This window comes from Scatophagus argus, chromosome 9 (genome assembly GCF_020382885.2).
Source record: "Scatophagus argus isolate fScaArg1 chromosome 9, fScaArg1.pri, whole genome shotgun sequence".
Classification (NCBI taxonomy): Eukaryota; Metazoa; Chordata; class Actinopteri; family Scatophagidae; genus Scatophagus; species Scatophagus argus.
Genome location: NC_058501.1, coordinates 14,232,730 through 14,257,374, shown reverse-complemented (window position 1 = coordinate 14,257,374; position 24,645 = coordinate 14,232,730). Strand labels below are relative to the sequence as shown.

General features: G+C 39.7%; 1 protein-coding gene across 1 annotated transcript; it reads right to left on the bottom strand.

Annotated features, from left to right (window-relative positions):
• Window positions 1-2,228: 2,228 nt before the first annotated feature.
• Window positions 2,229-9,613, bottom strand: LOC124064232 (metalloreductase STEAP4-like). The gene is made up of 9 exons (XM_046398485.1): window positions 9,349-9,613; window positions 9,131-9,238; window positions 7,612-7,682; window positions 7,090-7,174; window positions 4,830-5,108; window positions 4,636-4,730; window positions 4,376-4,529; window positions 4,072-4,242; window positions 2,229-2,492 (listed from the first exon to the last, which is right to left on the bottom strand). The coding sequence occupies exons 1-9, from the start codon at window positions 9,550-9,552 to the stop codon at window positions 2,229-2,231; spliced, it is 1,431 nt and encodes a 476-aa protein (XP_046254441.1). The 5' UTR covers window positions 9,553-9,613.
• Between the last annotated feature and the right edge of the window lie 15,032 nt (window positions 9,614-24,645).

Sequence of the window (24,645 nt, the reverse complement as noted above, 5' to 3'; positions counted from 1 at the left end):
AGATCAGTCTTTTATCAGAGTGAAAACATCAAAACAAAAGAGTGTGTTTAGGTTTTTTTACACTTAACTTTTCTTTTGTGAATGCTCAATGTCTGCACAGCCTGTGTACCATTTCTCTGAATGAAACCATGTTCAGAAAAAGTGCCAAGACAAAATTAAGATCAGAAAAATCAGTATTAAAAACAATGTGGTGTAATTACCAGTGTTAGAAATTAAAAAATAAACAAACAAAAACCAAAACAATTGATAAAAATAAAATGTCCATATGCTGTGTCACATTTTCTAACTTCACAGGTTAGAAAATTAAAAAAAAATAGCAAAAAATAGCAAAAAATAAATATTATCTTTCACCTTTACAGCACAAGAACTTCCAAGTAATTTAGTGTTAAAATCACTTTGTTACAAAGCACACTGGCCAAAAATCTCAAGCTATGTCCAAATTTTGGCATAGCACGGTACAGAATGCGATTTGCGACCACCATTCAGACGACTGTCGTTTATTATTTACAATCAACAACATTCAACATCCAAGTGTACATTTCACAGATGAATCCTGCAGTGGAACCTTTATTAAATCCGGTGCATGATCTGTGTCTTTACTCACGATTTCAGCTGTTTATTTCACACACATACGGAAGTGAGTCTTCATGGCTGGACACACATAATCTTATTATGGCTTTCAGAGTAGCCTGAGTGTATGAAGTTAAAGGCGAGAGGAAATGATGAATGTAAGCTAGCTTGTTTTACAGCGTTTCAGTCTGTTGCTACATGTTGTCCTTTTTTTTGTCCTAGGACAATATTGGAATACCCTATTGCTATCTCTTATCTATTCATACGATACATTCTACGCACACAGCCCATCACACCCCAATGGCAGGAAATCGGATAAAATCAACAGCAGTTCTTTGGTAATAGGAGAATAATACAAAGCTAGAGGATGTAAGGGCTTGCAGATTGTGTGTGCAGATAATATCGTTAGATGCTAGATAACAGGATGCCTCTGACTAAATGTTCTGCTTGGGGCATGAAAGGCGCTGCATATTCCTCTTACAGCACCAGACTCTGTCATAACGACAGCTGCTCCATCCTCCTCTCTTCCCTCCTCTGCATCTCCATCGTCTGATTAGTGCTGTACATGCTAACATATCTTCCTGTTTCACACCTGCCATTCTCCACCTGCCCACAAGCAGTCACTATTGACTTTCCCACCTCTGTTCATCACCTGATCAAATCACCAGCTGCTCCTTGTCTGTTCTCAGTGTGTATTGAGGGCAGCTTTCTTTGCCAAACTGTCGATGCTGGCTTCCATATACAGCCAGTCTGTTTAGCCCTCTGAATTTCATGCATAATGTAACCCTGTTTTAGATCTAGTAGATCTAGTAAAAACTGCTTTTTTTAATCACATTTGTTTTGCCTTTCTGAGTCTGCTTTTGGCTATCTGTGATCCACTATTACTTTCTTTTGTTGGCACTTGTATTTGTACATCTGAGTGTACTGACTCTGCATGTGGTAATATAATTAGCTTAACCTTACTCTTCTTTACATTGTGCATGTGAATATGTAAAAGAGGTGTGTGAGTGTGCACAACTGCATGCCCATGAGAGGCACGAAGGTTTGGGCAGGAAGGTATTTGTGTTAGTAAACAGGCAGATCAATAACATCCTGAAAAGAGAGCAACCTCAGGGATACAATTGCACCACTTGAAGAGAGAGGAAAATGGAAGCTGTTCCCTATGTTTATCAAAACAATGGGTTTCAGCAGGGGGATATCAATCTATTTTTCACCGCATTCTGTGAACAGATGAAGCACAAACATGAATCTGTTTTTTTAAAGCTCGATGGAAATAGACATTAAAAACATTTATATCCATGGAGACATGTCCATTTGGCTGCAATAAACTACACTTTTTGTTGTTTTGTTTGGCTATTGCACAGTTGAGAGTAAGTAGTGCTGACTGATGAAAGAGCATGGGCAAAATTATGTTTGGATATGTTATTTTCTGAAGAATTACTTATTTTGCACAGCAACCAGCATAAGAGATTTATTTTAAAATCATATTTACACATTACAAATATTTTTCTTGTTAGGATCATTTGTATTTATATGTTATTATTTGTATTTATAAGGTATAACTGTGTGCAATTTTATGCTATCTTTCCCCCTGAAAATAATAATTCCTCCTGAGAATAAAACCCTCAATAATCAGCAGCCTAAATGACTTCAGAGGTTCAAAAGTTGGTGGCCCTATTCATGCCCATCTCTTCTCTGGTCTGTGTCCTCTCCCAGCCTTGTCGAATGCGAGTTAGGGTACGGTCAACACAGGGCAAAAGGAGCACCACCTTGAGCACCAGCACCACAGAAGGCACAATCAGAACGAGCATGGAGCCCGGAGGAGTGTACCATTTGTAGGTAGACAAACGAAGAAATTTGTTCCAGGCGTAAATGTAGCCATGTGCCGTACATATGAACAGCGTCAGGTAGCCCAGCTTAGACTGAGGAAAAAGCACAGTATATTACATGTTGTAATACTGGTGTGATATATTTTAGGAGATCTGTTTATTCATTTTCTTGCTGAGAGTTAAATGAATAAGGAAACATGAGAACAGCTATCACATCTCAGTCCAAAGATTAAAAAAATCTGCCTATCAGCACTACTGAATCTCACTAATTATATCACAGGAGGTTAACACACCCAAGAAATTGTGAGGCACACCCTGTAATCCCCCATAAAACCACCATGTGTGGTTTTTCAGCCAGGGTTTTTGAATTTGTTTTATAACATGTTAACAAATGAGGCCTGCATGTGCTGGTAGGCAGATTTTGTTACCTACAGACAAAAGATTTTGTTACCTATGGACAAAGATAACTTTGATATTTTCTCCTTTTTTCAGTCATTCATTCAGATATTGCATAACAAACAGCTCTTTCTACGTTAGCGACGACTGATGGTAACAGAAGCCAAGTGGGTGAGATGTTTATTCACATGCTGTTTTAGTAATATGTTAATATATTCAGCATTTTTTAACCAATAGACAAAGTGTGTTTTGGTTAAATTAAAGCTACTATTGACTTTTGCTAAAGAAATGTCACATACTAAAATTAACTCGCAGTTTTTCTAATAAACAAGAATGTCAGACTATTTTCTGTTCCTGCGGTATCCTCGAGTTACAATGAACTAAACATGCAAATTGTCTAACAGCCCTTCCAGAGTAATTGCTTTTGTAGCACCAGTGGCCTTTGAGGATTGGTTATTGTTAATTACTTGAATAATGTGTTTTAATTCACATGTTTAGCATTTTGCTGTTGATCCACAGTGACTTACAATAGGTGCGAGTTACAATAAATAGCACAATAAGGAAACATTCGTATTAATGTGGTGCAGTAATGAACTGTGCCTCTATAATGAGAATCAGGGATGTTAGGCTTGTTTTTACAACACTTTAATAACTCTGACGGAAACTTGGACGCTCCAAATAACCGATTTAGAACAGCAATGCACAATGCTTCTGATGTGGACAATATATGATAAAAAGAATTGTCATTTCTCTGTTGATCAATCTGATCACAACAACAATGGCAAAAGTATGTAAATCAATATTATTGTATTCTTTTCACACATCATAAGGATTATCCTGACCTAGACCTCTATCTCTGAGTCTCCTCGATATCTGGGGTCTGCTTAGGGACCTGACCTTTACACAAATGGACCTGTGACCTGTATTAACAACCTTCTCCCAGAGGATTATACCAGGTACCATAATTCTATTTAATGAATAACTTAACATTTAAAATCCATGCCGCTAAATTCAGCCAGGCTTTCACTCTGTGTGCCTCTGTCAGGCAGTTAGTTAACTAGGCTCCGGGGAGATGAGTGCCAGTGACTGATATTGCTTTTACAACACTTTAATAACTCTGATGAAAACTTGGACACTCCAACTATAGATTATCATAAACGCCCTAAAATATGTTTTTCACTGATAGTAAAGACATGACTGATAACTTCTACAGACTTAAAGGTGAACACACACACACACACTAAAAAGGACTGTGCATTTCCAATTGCATTCTGACCTGAATAAAGTTGAACTCTCTCCAGCTGAGAGTGCCTCCCACAGAGGGCAGAGATGTTAGTCCTAGTACGACATAAAGAAAGAGGCCCAAGATTCCCACCACATAGAAGGAGTCTGTGGCCCATGCTTGTGTATTGTCAAAGTAAAATGGGGTGGTTTTATTGTTCTGTATCTAAGAGAAACAGAAACACAGCGACAGCATTGTAAGAAAATTAATCCAATGATGTCCAATTATACGATTATATAATGACAGTTAATGTAAAGGATTATAGAAACACTGCAAGGTTTACACCAGCCTTCTCTACCTCATCCACCACACGTGAGATGAATTTGTGTCTGGCAGCATAGCGAATAGGAATGATGACTGTATAGATGGCATGAAGTAAAGCTAAGCCCAGTCCAAGCAGACCAATCTGCTTCCTGCACAGCATCCAGCGGTCCAGCCAATCAGGGAAACGCCTGGAACATTGAAGGGTGAGCTAGGCATTTTCTGCTCCAAATATGATACACCTTTTACAACTAATTGCACAGGTAGAGAACATTTTATCCTAGTTTGAAGTCTGACCTGTACTTGGTCCCTCTGTAGAGCTGAAGGAAGGCAGCTATAACACCAGGTAGGTAACACAGAGCCAGCATGATCAGAGACACAATTGGAAACACCTGAAAGATGGGGGATAAACATAGAGGACATCCTTTAATGTGTAACACAAAATGCCATCTACAGGACTCTAAACCAGAATTGGGCACGGGGGTCTTTACCTTGTTGGCTAGGGATATCATGATTCTGTAGGAGGTGTTTTTGCCCTGTTCAACATAAGCGTAGATGATATCTCTGATGAGTAGATAGAAGAAGAAGAAGGCGATGAGGCCAAAGGCCAAGCACAGCGGCAGTCTCCACTCTGGGAACAGCCTTAGAGGGAAGTCCTCCAACTCTCTGGCTGCAGACAGAGTCCCTTTATCCAGAACAGTGAGGCCCAGCTTAGTGGCTATTTCTGCGACTGCATGCTTTGCTTCTGCACTGTTCCCACACAGGTACACCTGGAACATGGAGATATATGTTTTGGCTTTTTTTTTTTTGGTTTACTTGTTTTTATTTAACAGGCTGCAGTAGAGTCGTGATTTGTTTCATTTTAAAGGATCAAATACCATCACATGACCAATACCAACAAAGAGCTAGTCCATCTTGGGCTCTCATTGCTTTCCAACTTCTTTAAACTGTCTTTCCCACTCAGCCCCAAGTCACCAATATGTAATTTAAATAAATAATGTCCATAAAAACTATGTAGGCACTGTAGTAATTCACCAACGTTTTCATACAAGAGTAAACAGTCTGTGCAGAATTATTTTCAGCCACAGATTTAGTGCATTAGTGAGTAATTACAACAGCTGAATGGTGTATGTGGGACTGGCTCAAAATAAGCAGTAGTGCCCATATTCATCACAATGAAGGACCCAGTCCAACAGCATGGCTCGCTAGTGTGCTTTTAATAGTTGGGAGGTCTATGTTAAAGAAGAATAAGCTATCTCAGGCTCTGGCTGCACAGACAATAATTGTTATTGGAATAAGCCCATTGTAGTTTTTTTAATGGTATTTCACCTTGGAAACACATTTATAAATTCTACTCAGCTTCATCATTATATCTGTGATTATATAGTCTATTAGCCAGTAATTTAAAAAGCCAAGTGCATCGTTTCTTAAAAAAAATGCCTCAGAATAGCAAGAAAAATAGAAATATTTTCCTCATGCTGCATTCTGAACAGCTTTTCTTTTTCAGCTGCTAATAATTAGTCTAAGAATATTGTTAGATAACTCACCAACCCTGTTCTGGAATCTGTAGCACATGATTGCACTGCATGCACCTACAGTGTCTGTCTACAGATTTACCCTTGATCTCCACAGCTTGAGATGAAGCCCCTAGAAGTGTATGACTATCTAAAGACACATGCATACTCTATATACATATGCTGCTCAGTATGTTATCCCATTTCTAGATCTCAACATGCTGAAAGTTATTACCATACTCACAGCTCTGTGATAAGACGATTAGGTTGCTTGTAAAAGGAATGAAAACAGAATCATACAAAGGGAGAGAGTGTGTGAGAGAGCAATTTGACAGGCGTGTAGTGGAGTCAGTAGGATTGAGCAGTTCTCCCTCAGGTGTATGTATAAGTGGACCAGGCAGCCAGCCATGTCTCCCTACATTACTGCACCAGGAACAGCAGGGGACGGCCAACAGACTAAATCTCCATCTGAATGTAAATGTGACAGAGGCACTGCCCTGCTGTGGATCTAATCAAATTGCTGGCCGGGGAATAGCACACACACTTAACAAGCATGTGCGTGTGGATATATACTGTAGGCCTACCTACATATGCACTGGTGAAGACACACACGTTCAAACACACTACTCATGTTCTCACAGCTACCTGTTTTCAAAGAAAATAGAGCACTGCAGCGGTACCCGTTTGTATGTTTGGGGGGTTGTTTGTGTTGAAGAGGATTCGAGGCAGATTCAGGTTCGGTCTCCAGAGGTTTCAACATGTTTGTGTTGCTCTTTGTAGCTGTGGAACGGAAGCTGAAATAAACACTGGTCTTTCTACTTTGTAACATCATAAAGTATATTTGTTTGTTTGTGTGTTTAGACAAACACTGTCCTCATTTTCTCTTGCATTGTTATGGAAAGATGGGGAAATCAATCATCTGCAGCAACGCAAATGAAATCACTTCCCAAATTTTGTGAAGCATTCATCTCCTATTACTAACAAGTCTGAGAGCTTCTTATCCCATTGTAGTCCAGGAAATGATGAAAGCAGTTATTGTTGCTCTGGCTTGAAGTTAAACATGTCTCATCATGAAGAGATCAAGCTGGTAATCTCCCCTCCTGTTACTGCGCTGTCTTCGTATCTTTGCTCTAGTTAACGAAAGCCTTCCTTAAGGCTCAGAAGCTTTCTGGCTCTGTTTTGCCTTGATCCCACTGACATCTTTTAACAGATTGCTTATTTCCACTTCCTCTCTCACCTGTTTTCCTGCCAGAAGTCCATTCTGCAGGGCCCAGGCAGACAGCGTGTTAAGGCCTTTCACCACATCAGCCCCAGGGACCAGTCTGAAGAACACACAACAAGGACTTCAGTTGCTAGTGTTTCTATCTACAATTACAGAAATGGAGGGGAAAAATGGTCTCAAAATTTTGAGAATCAGTGTTCCCACTAACAGAATTGACACACAGCTGGTTGTTCTGCCAAGGGAGTGCAAACCTGCAAGTTTTTCAGTTCTTTTGGGTTCAGTTGAGAGTTTTGGTGTCTCAACCTCTGGCGTTTACTGTAAGGAGCACTTTTCTATTCAACATTCAGAAAAAAAGTAAAAAAGTGGCACCTACTGTCGAAAAAATAAAAAAAATGCTTACATCAAATGAAGATTTGACTGGAGAAAAGTTTGCACAGGTTTTGAGATTATAAAATGAATACATTTCATTTATGAGGATATATGCACCGTGTCTTTGTGAATAAGACAACCTTCATTTCTTCTTCACTCTTCACTTACCCCTGCAAGTAGACAGCGTTGGCCTCTGGGTACATGCCTTTCTTCAGGTTGTTACTGAGGTCCACCAGCACCTTGTAGTCACCAATCAGCATCGACAGATGAGGGGAGGCAAAAGATAAGATGGTTAAATTTGTTCAGTTAACTCTTATCTAGTACATATTAATTTTAAGATATTAGGAGCCGACGTTATGCAGTGTCAGGGGTAGCTTTTTTTTTTTACAAACTGAGGCATTACATGATAACATTACTAAAAATAGAGTAAATTGGAGTACATACTGTTCTAGTGTCAGTAATTATAAATATGGTCATTTCTGGGATGAGTGTGATTTTGATCTGACTTTTATTTTCTAAAAGGTTATTATTTTTTGTTTTGTATTGCTTCTTTTTAACAGCTCAGATATATCGTATCTGTATTATTTTGCAATTTGTTGACTTTTAGTTAATTTTGCTTCTCTTGTTTTAATTTCCTAATTTTTTGTTTTGCTGAAATGTTTTCTCTAGATTTTCCCATTTCCCTTAGAGGTGCTTTGCCTTTGTGTCTTGAAATTGACTGTGCAAATGTACAAATTTAGCTTTATTAAAATAAATTAATTGAAATGAGCTTATTACAGTACATATTACATTACAGTGCATGATACAACCACAAAAGCAACGGAAAAGCTTGTGCCACTGTAAAATCTGCTGCTTACACTCCAGTGTAATACTGTATGTTACAACACAATCCACAAAATTCACAACAGTCATGAAGGGGTTGTAATGAATAACTGTTGAAGATTAATTATTAAGTTTGAATTATATTATGGCTAATGAATAGTTACTGAGAGCAAACTGTTTGATAAAGAGTTAGTTCATACCAGTCTGCATACTGGTGAGTTATTTCAGTGGTGCTCAATTTGTGCTTTGTAAGCCGTCCAAGGGATCAAAAGGTAATCTTGAGGGGAATTGAGATGATTTCAAGACAAAACACACTTTTACTATGCAACATAAGGGTCATTGCCTGCACCCAGTAGAAAACTGGATACTGGAACTCTTTCACTAATTTGGTTGAAAATTTGTATAATTTGTATATAATTGAAAGTTACATCAGGAAAGGAACCAAAAGTTCATCACAGCTTTTTTATTATACTGTGGTCTTATTATTTAATATTTGTGTGCCCCTTCAAATGAAATAGTCTGTCATTGTGAGTTGTACTTAGAAAGTATTATTATTATGTTATCTGCTTACATTTACAAGTACAGTACACAAAGTGGCCATAAAAGTAGTAGCTGATATGTGCATTATAATGCAGAGCTGGTTAATCATTGTTCAGCCACTTATTAACTTAAGAGTTTAGCACTGGGATCAGTGTGTTGAGTGTCAATGTAATGAGCTAAATTTGTGAGCTCAGTCCTCAATTCATACCACATTCACTGAATCAGCTTTAAGAAATACGGTTAGTAGCTGTTTAAAAATTGCTTTTACTTTCTGATTTGTTGCCTGGAAACTACAAAGGGCTTTGATTACAGATTCTACAGTTACCTTTCCTTCAAGTTGAGGTGCAAGTCGCTCCAGGAATTCATAGTGTTCTCTGTGAACACATATGAAGATCAGATGTGCTGCCTGAGCAGCTGCTGCATGGCTCATCACCTGGATAAAACACACATTGAAGACATAAAAACATGGACATGAACAAAATACTTGCATCTTTTAGCACATACTGACAAACTCTGAGTGTTACGTCATGCCATGTGTTGTACCTGAGCTCCCTGAGGCAAGGGGCCACAGCTGTCTGGGTTGCGGCTGCCGTACACCACCCTGTAGCCAGACTGGAGCAGACGCATGCCCAGTGAGCGTCCAATGTCCCCCGTCCCGAAGATACACAGCAGCTCTGGCACAGGGGCAGCTGCTGTGCCCAGGGGATGCATCGTCACACTCTCTGGCTTCATCTCACTCGCTGTCATGTTCACAGTTTTGATGGTTAAAGTATCCCTGCTGTGTAGTTATATTGCTGTGGAATATGACCTGAACACCGTCCCTCCCTCTTTGATTTTTAACCCATTTCTGCCCACTGTATATTAGTATGTGTATGTGCGTGCGTGTAGTTGGAGGTATATTATTACACCTGTGATCAACACTTGATAAATCACCTGATATGATCATGAGTGTATCAAGCATCCAAGTTATATGTGTCAGCATGAGTTATAAAGAAACAATCTCTCATTAATATCTTTTAAACACTGCTGGTGCTTTCCAGAGACTGATTGCAGGACTTTGACCTGTAAATCAGTCATATGGGGAACCATCTGTGCCATGTGGATGCAACACAAGCCTATGATTCATGTTTTTCATGTTCACATGTTTTTTGTTTGTTTGTTTTTTTCAAAACGTTTTACCACTACTTAGAAACACAGACTGTTTTAAAGGCAATATCTAGTTCAGCCAGAATTTGACTTTCACATTTCACAGAAAAAAATGATCTTATTCTGCTGCTTTCCAGAGCTGCCTTATTCTATTTCCTCTGTTTCCACACTAGACATGGTACCATGTGGGAGATCTGGGCCCACAGGTTCATTATCATTTCAAAACCCACTGTTCCACTCAAACGACTGGCAAGAGAATTTGTGCAAATTTAGTGCTCATGTCCCCATGGCTAAAACATCTGCAAAGTTGTGACACGAGCAGACTCAACAAAGCAGAAATGGAGTCTGGCACATATGTAAGTGTTTTGTGTGTGGCTGTTTTACTTTGTATGAATGCATGGTTTCACTCGCAAGTGTTTGTTGGTGTATGTCTGTGTGCCCATGCTTGTTTGTGTGTTAGCGTGTGTGTGTGTGTGTGTGCTGAAATGGGTCAGGATGATCAGAGTTGAACAGAGTCTCAGCTGTGATGTGCAGCACCTTGGGATTAGGCTCCGCAGACAGGGTGACTACCTGGCTGTAGAAATGACACATAGCATCACATCAACTTTACTGACTATTTGCACAAAAAATACGCTCTTCACCATAAAAGCAGCCTCATTGAAATCACAATGTGCATGTACATAGCCAGTGATATTTATGGCAGACAAGCAGTGTGTTACCTCAGGAGCTTTTACAGTCAAGTCCATAACTAAAGCATTAATGTCTACCGCGGGGGATATCGCAGCAAAATGAGAAATCATTTTATGCCTAACCTTTAAGGCATCCATTCACTTGTAGCACTGTTAGAATAGACCTGATAGCAGATCCACTCCGATGACTCATTTACTAGCTCTGCCTCCGGGAAATCTCTCTTTTCTTCTCCTCTGCCTTCTCCCTCTTCCTAAAACATTCACTCTCTCTTCACATCACCGTTCTCCTGCTGCATATCTCTCTTACATTCTGTATTTCTTTCTTTTGGTCTCTGTAGTATAGCACCCTGTCCCTAGTGCTCTCATACTTCGCTTGTGCAATCTCTGAATTAACATTTATTGAATTCACTGATTAAATTCCAAGCAAAGCTAGATTTAATGATGCCATCAAAGGCAATGTCTTCTGTCTATCTGTTTAACAGAACACCCACCCTGCTCTAAAGGTTATCAACCATGATAACTTTATCATCTCTTACATCTATAAACACACTAAACTGGTTGAACTCTTTCAAGGAGAGTGGTTTCTTCCTGGAAGATTGCTCCAGCTCAGCCTATGTGGTGACATGTGTAGTCACAGGTTGTATCAGCGAAAGAGTTTTAACAATACAATTTTGCTAGATGGCATGAAATGATACATGCCACCCACTGAGGGCAGCAAACATGCTTTGTGTGGCTAATATGCCAGGAATACCACAGAAGAAGAGCAACTTGTGCATTTGTTTGTAGTGCACCAAATCAAATTGTGGGCTGAGAGGATTCATGTAATCATATTGTTTGAATAAAATAAGATGAAAGCTTTACAGAAAGCAGAACATTAAATCTGTAGTGCTGAAAAAAAAAATAACAGCCACAAATGGTATCAAAATGATATGATATTTTAAAAAGTGAATTTTATCATATGAAGTTATTGCAAACGTATTTGGAAATATTGACCTTATTCCACATTGAGGGGGCACGAAGTGACCTCATTATTAATTTGAAATAGTGTTTATATCCACCAAGTGACTTAAAGTCTAATATTCACTCTCTTTAAATCTGTTTTGCCCTCCATTAATAGCCAAGGGAGTATCTAAATGTTCTTATAGTTAAATGTTTCACAGTGTTCAACAGCTAGTCATTCACTTTTGTTCCATTTAGTGAAGGGAAGGAAACAGCAGAAGCCCTGAGAGGCAAGTGAGAAAGAATTCTGGTGACGATCTTTCAAAGATGTTTTATTATTTTATTTTCATGGATTTTTTTCAATCTGTGAAAACATATGAAGAGGCTGAAGTGACTTAAGTCATTAGCCTGCTAGCTAGCAACTGAAAAACATTGTTCATGTTGGTTCATGGCTAACCAACAGCTACGACGACGGTTAAAACAACTGCATTGAACAGAAGGGAACGACAGGGAAGTGACAGGATTGAGAGAGAAAGAGCTCCAAACGGTAAGCAGCTGTTTCCTTCAGGTTCCCTTCTGGTTTTGAGTGATTATTGGGAATGCTGTAATTAATGAACGTAATATGCTTTGTTTGTGATGCCAGTTTTGTTTAGTTTTATTTAGTTTTAAAACCGCCTTATTGTTGTACGGTGCCTCCAGGCACTATGGGATTTTTCATGCTTTCTGTTACTTTTTCTCTCCCCCTGACCCACCAGAACAGCAGTCTCTCTGTGTTCTGGGACCTCATGGTTTTAAATAGGGGTCTCTGGGTCAAAAATGTGCAACAGTGTGCATACCGATTGGTTGTGAGAAAGATGAGGGAGAAAGTACAGCGTGACAGGATCATGTGGTCTGAGTGCCAGAGTAGAAAAACTACCTGATCTTCCAGCTGCTGGTGCAGCCCCGTCATCTCTCACCCTGTCCAAATGTCCCACTTATAAGGGTTTTGTTTTGTAAATTTTGTTTAAAAAACATCTGAATCCAAAGGAGCAAAGTCACAGTTAACCACGACTCTCTGATGGGTTCAAGATTTGAGTCCTTAAAGGTTTCCCTGCAGGTCCAGAGAGGATTTGAAACCTTGTGAGTATTTTGTGCTTATCTGAAAACATCTTGCGACATTTAGCAGTGATGCTCTCTGGGACGTGTTTACATCAAACACACGCTGAACTGCCATTTTCTAAATGCCAGGGCAGAGTTGCTCACGTGAGAAATGAAGCCCAAATTTTGTCATTGCTGTGTTGTCTCAGGCTACAGTGCATTACTGAAAAGAAAAAAAAAACCCAAAGCAAAACAAAACAAAACGGGGGGGAAAAAAACAAAGAAATTTGCACGCAATAATGAACATTAAACATTTACAAATGAAGAATTTACAGCTCTCACTGACAACACTGCCCTGCATGTACTGCAAGCAAGAGTGTACCGCTCTGTTGCTAATTTCCACGTCCTGCGGGGAAGGAATTGGGAGTTTCCAGCTGTCAGCGGACACACAGAATGAGATGAGGAATAGTTGTTAAAAACGGTTTGTGATACAGTGTGCCATATTGTATGTAGTTAGATGCTGCTACAATGGACACAGAATAGCCTGCAGGATAGATGGGTTCAGAGGGATTTCTGTTATATGATGGCTACTACTTTAATGCATTTGGTATGAGGTTCAGATTGAGGTTCTGACTGAGTTCAGGTTTTGAGGCTGTTGAAATGCTAGACAGACATAAAAGTAGGAAGGCACAGAGAAACAGACTGTATATACATCGAGACACAGACAGAAACAGAGAACAGCAGAGAGAGTGGGACACAGACAAGGAGACAAAAGAAGAGATGCAACTTAGGAAAGCAGAAATCGTGCCTCAGTAGAACAAAGACATTTGTTATAACCAGAGTTTCCCACAAGTATTCCCAGAAATATTCTATAAATATTCCATTACCAGCTTTCCAAACAGACACATCTGGGATGTTCATTATGAAACACTTAGAATAGGTTTAAGGAGAATCAGAAACACTTTGGATGAAAGTGTAACCTATTTCTGAAGATGTGTGCCTTTGATGAAAATGCTATTTCAGGACTGATGATATAAATGAATAGTTCATATGCTTATGTTTTGTATGTACACACGGTTTGTGTGCCTTTCTGTGTTTGTCATTGTGTATGCTTGGTGTAACATTATCACCATCACCACAGCAGGTCTGTATACCATATAGAAACAGTTCCAAACTCAGGGAGGCTCATCCTCGATCTCTGCTTTAACAGGATGAGCACAGACTGCATGTTTGAAGTTCAGAATCTTATCTGGCAAGCCAAGCGGCAGAAATCAGAGGCGGGGAGGAGCTGCATGAAACTGCAGATTTAGAGATTTTCCTTTCTCGTCCGACACACATCACTGCTGAATTATATGGCCTTGCTTAATTCAGAATTCAGCCATTTTAACAACAGAGGGGACTGTGATGCTTTGAAAATATCTCGACAAAGACAATGCTTGCATGGGATCGTCTTATCCTCTTCTTGGAAAGCAAGCTTTGATAATCTTTTTTGCAACTTTTTCCTTCCCCCTTCCACCCCACATCACTCTTTGTATGATCTGAGATAAATGAAACCGAACAGAGCCATTTTGGTTGCCATGCTGTGAGAGTTGAGATTGAAATCTCTGATTTATCTCTGTCATTCTATATAATCGTATCTTTGACAAACAGCTGTGGTCTGCAAATAGCATGCATCCACACAGCTCCTCCTTGGTGGCTGCAAGGAAATTGGCAGCCCATTATAAGGCTGAAATAGGCCTAAAGAATTTTTCGCCTCATCTCCTCAGCCTTACCTCCAGTCTTGTGAAAAAGCTGACAAGGTAGCAAAAAGCTGACGCAGAAGTCTAATTCTATAAGGATGAAAACCTCATACTCATTAGAGGTGCAATTTCCCTGCTCTGTATTTTTACAGCAGAAAGGTAAAGGAAGAAGACAGGGGGCCTGGCAGTGCGCACACATTTAATGAGCAATATGGTGATTAATGGTAATTAGTCACATATTTGTTGTTCTATGTACATTTTTATACCAAATCTCTGGTTAACAAGGGGGAGAATTCCTCTAACAAGCAAGGACGCCATTTGTTCACATTCCCCTTCAAACTGCCTTGTGGGATACAATGTCCAAATGAGGCTATTCATATAGACCCATGATTGGTGAAAAATAATTACAAGCCTGCCGCTGGCTTGTTAGATCAGTAGCATGGTAACTAAGTTTAATTGAGGTCTTGTCTCTCATGCCATTTCTAGCTAGTCTGTCAGCCTGTCTCGTCTTGCATCTAGCTGAAGGGCTTGTATTTAAGATAGCTTAAAATAACTTTTCTTTACATTTTCATGAATCATGTTTTGTGTGTGTGTTTACTGAAGAAATATCAAACTGATGCTGGTTTATTAATTTTAAAAACGGTAATTATATATATATATTTAAAAATGACTTCTTCTCTAAGGTTGACACAGGGGTGTGGTGGTTAGCACTGTCACCTCACAGCGAGAGGGCTCCAGGATTGAGTCTGGGCCCTTCCGTGTGGAGTTTGCATGCTTTCACTGTGCCTTCATGGGTTTCCTATGGGTACTTTCTCCAGCTTCTTCCCGCAGCAACAAAACATGCACATTAGGTTAATTGGCTACTCTACATTGCCCCCAGGTGTGAGTGTGTGTGATTGTCTTTCTGTGTCAGCTGTGTGATTGACTGGCGAGCCGTCTAGACTATGCCCCTCCTGTCAGCTGGGATAGGCTCCCACCTCTCCATGACCCTGCATGAATCAGTAGTATAGAAAAGGGATTTTAATGCTTCTCTATTTATGTTACGTTCAGCACAAAAAAACTGAGAATTCACCAAGCTGAACACCACACGCAGACACACGGAAACAGATTTAACAGATTTACAGACAACCCTCTTCAAAAAACTCAGCACACAAAATGATCAGATCCAAAGGAGAAGTTATCAAAAAAGTTTTTAAAAAAACTAGAGAGGCGGGTGAAAAGTGGTCAGGGGGGTAAAAAAAGAAAAAAAAATCACAAAAATCCAAAAATGGGACTGAGCAGAGAAACTGGAAAGATGAAGAACTAGGGAGAGAGCAGAGCGTGGAGGCAATGGACCTGAGGCAGAAGGAGAAAAAAGGTTACTGAGAAGCAAAACTCACCAAAAAGATAGAGAGCATGAAGCGTTGATACCACAGACGGAGTCACAGCAATCTGCCAAAGCTGGAGTGAGTGAACCGGTCCTTAATGCAGAAGTCAACAGGGTGGAGTTGATTACAGGTAGTGATCGGCAGGTGTGCAGGTGCAGAGTGGGAAAAGGAGATCAGAGAAAACACACCCAGCTCAGAACAGACCAAAATGACAGACAGGTGAGGGTACCACAAGACAAGGATGAAATGAAGATATGAGAGAACACCTGGCAGATTCTGATTTCTTCAGCAATACCCATTCAATGTATCTGCATTCAGTAATTACATCTCTGTATAGTACTTTAGTTTTTACAGGCGGAGTCCGCCAATGCCCCACTGGATATAAATCGCCTTCTTACAAACACACAGTCATAGAAAATTATGCAGCGTATAATCCTGTCATAACAGCCTGACTATTCACTCTTTTTAAACCATATTAGTTCTGTATTAAAACACTGCTAATGCAATCAGAAAATCCTACTACTGATGGTTCGCATTAAAAAAGTTCAAACGGAACGGTCGCTGCCTTTTATAGTGAAGCAGCCAGAGGAAATACACTGTATGTATTTTTATTATTGAATTCTGGTGTGAGATGGAGCTGTTTTTCAGAATTTGAGGTAGGCCTCTTACTTCAAGTGAAGGGAAATCTTAAAGCTTCAGCATACCAAGACATCTTGCACAATTCTATGCTTCCAACTTTGTGGCAGTAGTCTGGGGGAGGCCCTTTTCTATTCCAGCATGACTGTGCTTCGGTGCACAAAGCAAAGCTCCATAAAGACATGGCTGGATGAGCTTTGTGTGGAAGATCTTGACTGGCCCACACAGAGACCTGACCTCAACACAGAGGTCCACACAGAGACCTGAGATTGCGAGTCAGGGCTTTTCATCCAACACTAGTGCCTGACCTCACAAATGCTCTACTGCGTGAATGGGCAAAAGTTCCCACAAAAACACTCCAGAACTATGTGGAAAGCCTTCCTAGAAGAGTGAAAGCTATTATAGTTGCACAGCTGTCTATATATTTAGAACCTGTTGATGTAATGGTCAGTACTTTTGTCTATATATTGTACAACTGTGCTGACCACAAGCTTGTGTCTACAAAACAAGACAACATTCATTTTTGTTGTTTTTTGACAGTAGATGAATGTTAAGCATTGCAGCAAGTAATACAAAGGAAGGAGTAGCCACAGTGTGCTTCAAGATGTAGAGCTGTGGATGACAGGCTACACACCTCCTGCTGTTGTGAAGAAAACTACTTGTGCTGCAGCATGAAATCAGTTTGTGGTTACAGTTATTACTGACCGAATGCTTTATTAGCAAAACATAAATTTCTTTGGCTGTGCTGTAAACAGAAGCATCACTTGCTCTTGTCTTGTTGCTGCTCAAGGATCATTCACTATAGGATTAAACTGCACATGATCTTAACTATGGCAACCACAGGTGTCACGTCAACCAGACATTATAACGGTAACAGAAGAGAGAGCAAAGATAGCTGACAAGGTCACATGAGTGAAGTGCCTCACCGGGTTCAATATGGCGGGATCAACCATGAGGGTTTGAACAAAGAGAGTGGGGAACAGAGGGGGAATGATATGATCTAACATGTGTCCTACAAAGAGATGGAGCAAACCTCAGTTATGCTACCATGCGATCCCTACATTCAGATGGTTGTGGATGTCTGAGTTATATGTAGGTGGTTTGGTAAAGGAAAGAGAAGAGAAGAAGAAGAAGCAGATAGAGCAGGGAGGATCTAACTATCTAATTATCACTGTGGAACAATAGACTGGGCTATTTTACCACCTAGTGACAAGGCAGGCAAACTGTCGTTCAGCTGGCTCAACTAAGTCTCTGCTCAGACATAAACCTGTAACTGTGCATTACAGTAACGGTGCGCTGAATTCCTCAGCGAGCAGCAAGGAAAGACAACAGACTCAACTCAATTGGTCGTCAAAAGTCGTTCGTCTTACCACTGCTGACGGGTGAGATCAGCTGTTTCGGCACGGCTATCTCCTTGGATCCAATAAACAGTCTTGTTGCTCGTCCAGCAAGTTGAGGATGTGTGGTTTAAGTCTTAAAATGAAAGAAGCTGAAAATAACCAAACTTGATTTGAGGTGCTCCCTTTTGGTGACCAAGACTCCAAGGAAAGCCTGGAGTACCTCTCATGCACTGTTGTGCACAGGCAAAAAGGTTGGAGGAGCACAGCGGCAATGTTTTTATTACCTGCATGACGTCATCTGGGGCGGCGTTTCAGTGTGTTGTGTGTCGTCCGGTGAGAGGCCAGAGTTTGAGTTTAAACCAAGCATCACATTTAGGTGCAGTGAGTGTGGTTTTGGTGCTTGTTTAAACAAAAAGTTGTAAAACTGTTGTTCAGGCTTCTGGGATGCATGCAGGCCTCTCTATTGTTTAAATCTCAGCACATGGCATGAGATCCCAACATAATATTTAAAAAATATGGATGATCAGTTCGGATTGTGGGTCATTTTATATGTGTAACTGGCAGTTTGGTGTTGCTAAAATCAGCGCAGATGTCTTTCTCCTTACACCCATAAAACTATGTGTTGTGGTGATGTCGAACAAACCGCAGTAAAGTAAGCTGCAGAGATGGTGGCGACCTGAATTTTCTTTTTGTGGTGTATTTGTTGACACCCCAGTTTGAATACAAAACAAACAAACACAGTAAATCACACTGAATTTAAATAAACCTCTCAAGTCATGTTCTATGTGAAAATGTATTTGGTTAACAGTTTGATAGCGTGTGTCATCGTTGGCTGTCTCTCTACCTGCATGTTTATCTGTCTGTTTGTCTGCACGACTGGCCTCAGGTCTATCTCTACGTCGCAAGTGGATGTGGTAATTCAGAGAAAAAATATGATTTCCAGGGATTTGCTTTGAATTGAAGGACATTGTGATGTTAAACTAAGAGTGTTGTTACTTAAATGTTTCTGTAATTGCAAAAATAGAAAGGAAAAAAAAATAGCGTTTACATGTCTTTTGCTACCCTGGAGAAAATACAACCATACATGCTGTTGGTGCTGATAAGACACGTCAGTTTCTCATGCATTCTGCTGTATCATGTAGATTTTTAAAAGAGAGAGAGAATTATTCATTGTCTTCTACAGTACACTAATCTGTTAGGTCTGCAAAACCGTTCTGCCGTTTGCCATTCTGTGTGATTCTATTATGTTCTATTGTGCTGAACATTCCTGTGCTTTCATTCAACATTGTGTTCCCAAATAGCAGATGGCTTGCTAGCAGCGATAAGAAACAGACATTTAGCAGATAAATGAATAAATAAAAATGATGATTGGGTGGAAGATGTAATATTCATATACTGCCAAGTGGCTATAAAAAAAACACAACTGTGTTTTGTTCGCTCTGTTTCTCTCTCTCTCTCCCTCCCTCTCTGTGCACATGAGAGAGAGAGAGAGTGACCGAGAGAGAGAGAGAGAGAGCATTTCACCTGCAGTACATACATTTTGCTTCAGCACATCGCATTCTAATGGAAATTGTGTCTTAATAATTTGTATCGAATGTGTGAATTAGTACATACTGCTTGCCTCCCTTTGAAATGGAAATGAGTTGTGACACAATGTCTTGTCTAGGGATATCTAACATTCTACCATATCATATTTAACATTTTTTTGCAAAGTTAGTAAAGAGACTTACTATTGGTCAGATGTGATACGGAACAGCTGCATGTACCTGTGTAGGTCTTCAAGTGTGAGATCGCGACACAAAAAGAGGGAGTCAATATGCTAGTGTATGTGCACCAATAATTAATGACTTGCGGCAGTCACATATTAGAGAATTCAAGCATGAATGATGTGTGAAGAAATGTGTGTGTGTGTGTGAGAGAGAGAGAGAGAATTTGTATGTCATGAGTCAGTGTCCTTGCTCAGAAGCTGGTTGAAAAATGCAGTGCTTGCAAACCTGAAATGGCAGGTGTCGGCAAGAAGAGGTGAAAATCATACAGGATGATTAAGATTAAAAAGATTAAGATTAAAGTGACATATTTTGTCATTGGAGGGAACTCACTCCAACGAAATTTGTTCTCTGCATTTAACCCACCCAAGTGACGTGCACACACACACAGCAAACCCGGGGCAGTGGGCGACCGCGTGCAGCGCCCGGGGAGCAGTGGGGGTTAGGTACCTTGCTCAAGGGTACCTCAGCCATGGACACCGGTACGGGGACTCGAACCAGCGATCCACCGGTTACGGGTCCGACACATCTTTCCTCTCTGAGTGTGTGTGTGTGTGTGTGTGTCACATGTAAGAGAGATTGTGAGAATAACAGAGAGAGAGAGACTTTACATCACGCAGGAAATACATCTGACAACTGTTGACATGAAACTTGCTGTACTTCAGTTTCTATTTCCTCCAAATCTGTACACTTCAGTGCCCAAATGACTCTGCTAAAATATTCAGTTTGATAAAACTAACCCCGTTTAGAAGGGCACAGATGGAAAAGGAGCGAAGAGGGAGCCATGCAGTTAAAATTTGCATCAGTTGCAGCTCATGCATGTGTGCATGAGTGTGTGCATGTCTGTGTGTGTGTGTGAGGGAGAGAAAGAGAGAGAGAGGAACAGACCAAGAGTGAGGAGGAGAGACGGTTTGTACAGTGTGTGTGGGTTAATTGCTGCGTGACCATGCTGATAGTGCTGAACTCTGACATGTCAAGGGTTGAGCAAGCTATTTCTGACTGGCTTGCAGAAGAGAAAATGTATAATTACTCTGACTAACCTTGCTGATGACCTTCATATTCAGCGGAACACATTCAAGCAGCACATGTATTGACACAGGCACAAACACACACTGTGCTGCCAGGAACTCATTCGAGTGTTTCTCAGTTTTGACAACATGGCAATGTTTTGTACTAAATTAATTGGTATATTCACGGTTGATCTTTTCTTTTTTTTTTTTGTCCAGAGACTGACTTTTGAATAAAAAAAATTAAAAATGCTCTGAGAATAGCTAAGGCTCCAAACGTCAAATGACCATATGGAGTGTTCATACACACTACAGTGCTTTCTAGTGGACGAGATGACAACATATAGCACAAAGTGAAAACAAACTTTATGTGTAAATGCGTACATGCGTCTTTGTGATCACATTAAGCAAACATTTTTCTCCTGCAACATGTGGTTCTCCATGAGTAAAAGTGTATATCTGTGTGTGTGTGTGTGTGTGTATGTTACTGCAGAAACTAATCCCTCTGGGTTTGTCCAGGTCACGTATCCTGTCAGGTAGCCATGGAGATTCAAAGAAAAAGCCAACGGAACGTTTTTGTGTCAGCAGAAGAGTATAATTAGTCTCTGACTTCCTGAGCTACAGATTGACATTTAAGTATGATTCACACTCCTCTATGTTTTGGTGTGTGTGTGTGTGTCACTGCACAAATGTGTATGTGTTATGTTTGTGCCAGAACTCAGTACTGTAAACACACACACGCACACTGTACAAAAGCCTCAGGATGTGACCCCCCCGTATCTATGTCTTGTCTGAATCTGCCCGTAATCTTACTTGACACAATGTGACATGATATTATATCATCATGGCTGGCAGACCCCTAACAGAGACAGCCTGACTGCACTCAATGCTAAATGGATGAGGAATTTACATTATGCAGTGTATCTTATTGTAATGTATGGTGATGTTTTTGCATTGAGTAGAGTTGTATTGTATGCTAATGTTTTTGCATTGTGTGTGGTGATGCACTGTGCCTTTTAGAAAGATCGTTTTGTATTGTGTTGTATTTCATTGTGTCTTTCCTGAGGGCCAATTTACACGAGTGCAGTTGACAGGTCCTCAGGACTGTCTGTAAATGTTAACATTAGAGAGACTCAATATTGCTTTATGTGCATGTTCATGCTTTTTCCCTTATGGTGTGCGTGTGTGTTTGTCTGTGTGCCTCTCTCGGCATTAATGCCGAGGAGGCAATGTGTGAAAGCTGTCAGAGAACATCAGGTTCCTAAAATAGACACTTCCCATGGGAAAAAAGGGAAGACAGAATGAGAGAGAGAGAGAGATTGTAGAGTAGGTATTCACATTTATGAGGCAAAAAAAGCCCAGATTCTAGAACAGTGACAATGATTAATTGTAGATAGATTAGAGATTATGATAAACAGACAAGCACACATGTGCACACAAACACACATTTACTCCAACATCACAGCACGCATGCACACAGACATACTCACACATCGACAAACACAATACCCAGTGGAGTCTCTGAAAAGCCACTTGTTGTAACGCTTAGAGGCCAAATGCCTGAGCATAGAGCAGCTTCCCCTAATAATAAAAGTCCTCTGCAGAAGGAGTTACAGTTTTACTGTTTGCTTGCTTGATTGTTTGATTAATATAAATCAAACAACTGACAATGAAATAACAAAGTAGCATACAGTGGATAAATACTCAGGAACCATTATATAATGTGTTACCTCTACCTAAATGATATGAATCAGTATTAGTGTCAAAGGTTTTGACATCCAGCAAATTATACATCAGACTTTATTAAACTTCAGGACTTCTCAGATGGTTTCATTTTCACCAAGTGATAATAAGATAATAAGTCAGGGCGGCTATGTCTTATTGAGAACTGACCAAAGTCACTCTACCACTGATATATTTGGGAAGATGAAGATTAAATGACTGCCTGGATAAGGAAGAGTGAATCTGTTAATTAGATTGAAAAATAAAAATGAAATGACCAAGAAGATTCCCTTGATCTTATCCCAACACACATTTGGTCACCATTAATAAAATGTAAGAAGCCGATGATTCTGCAATACAGGAGCTGTGCAATGATTTGAAAGGTTTGGGATTCCAACAAAATGCATTCACTGAACACATCTTTCAAAATCCATGGCTTGTTTTTTTTTTTTTTATACAAAACTCTGCATATGTCTACATAGTACTGTAAAGCCATTAAAAATAGCATGAATCTACTACGAATTAGACTTTTTTTTGCTATATCCTGTTAACATGCAAAATAAAAAAGACCAACCAGAGAACCTACTAAAGTGATCATGCTTTTCAATTTCAGGCCATGTTTATATGTTAAAAAGACAAAACAGTGAAATGAGTTCTTCTCCAGCCAGACACAGAGAGAAATAGTGGGTCTTCCACCTAAAAGAGGAATTATTTTCCTCATGTAGCTGAAAAGTTTATGACCACCATCCACATGATCAGATGTCTTGTCCTGGATGTAATGAATGCTGGATGTCTGGATCTACCTGCAGAAGATTGCCAGATAGGGATCACCCATGCAAAATGATTCTTCCCCAGGTGTGATCGGATCAGAACTTGCAGCCACATGCAAAAAATGGTGTTGACTAGCACTGCTGAATTTCCATATTTTCAGCTCTCTTCTACATGTATTAATAATGAATTTATATACATTTTATGACAATGCTGGCACTACCTTTGTTTAGGAAACTAAAACCTGCTGGAGTCTATCACAGTATTTCTGATTTACATAATCCAAGCAAAAGAAAAGAGGTGCCATTGTTTTTGTTGTGACTGAATTTTGGTTTATGCAAAAATGAAGTTAAATAAAATCCACTACAAAAACATTAGTGATACACAATGTAATGCTATCTCTGTTGTTTCAGTTCAAAGTGACAAATGTCTGGTGCAGGATACACAGTAGATCCTGAGACATGTATGAAATGTTTTGTTTGCATTACTGGATTTTGGCTGGAATATTAAAAAAAGTGTTATGTTTGAGCTGTGTGACCTGCATTTCATTCTAAGCAATGACAAAGTGACTTTGACTTTCAAAAAGGGAGAGTTTTGTGTGCACTGATTTTTGTAGTATACAAAAATGAAAAGATCTAGAATTACCACACATCAGTCAAGTTGGAGTTTACATCCATATCTGTCCAGACTTAAGATCTGTAGTGAAGACTTTATTAAAGTGAAGGAATTTATTAAAAGATAATAAGAGTAGTATGTGGAGAAATGGAAGTTATTACAGTATTGACTTGCATGAAGAAGACCTATACAATCAGCGCAGTTTCAATGTGGACACCGAAGATTGATGTCACCAATTCAGTATCTGACCAAATGTGAAATACGGCCACAATCTGCCCTTTGGTTCCTGAGTTATGTTGTTGAATAATGGGCAGAAAACATTATGATATCACAATGAAGTTATTGCTAATTAGCATATGAATTATTGGGTTATGACCAAAAATGTGTTTTGTGAGGTCACAATGACTTTTGACTACCAAAATCAAGTCAGTTCATCCTTGAGTCCAAATGGACGTTAGTACCAAATTTGAGATATCACGCTCATAAGAATGGGGCAGACAGGCAACCTGAAACCATCATGCTTCATGTCATGTCTGTCACTGAATGCCTTCCGAAAATGGAAAGACAATATCCTCAATAATCTAAAACGCAACAGTATGGTTTGCAAAATGGTTGGCTGTGATGCAAAGTACACAGGATTTGTAGTGACAAACCAGCGCTATGATCCTTTAACGTGATCTGCTACAACAGACCTTATCGAGGCTTCTTCTTTTACAGGAGGCACAACGAATAAGCTGCAGTGGTTCTTGGGTCAAGGTAAATACCAAGCCATTGAGAATGATTCATAGTGTGGTGAGATATTTCATAACACATTCCTTCAGTGTATCCTTGCAACAAATAGTCAGTTATCTATAAGTTGCATTTCAAAGGCACAGTTAGAATTTCTCATTTTTCACATGTCCCCTACATGTGCTGGTATTACTTTTTATTATCACACACAACCAACGCATTGTCCCTGTAAAATATATAAAAAAAAGGAACTTTTGGGAGATGGTATGGTATGGTCATGGTATCTTTCTTTCTATGATG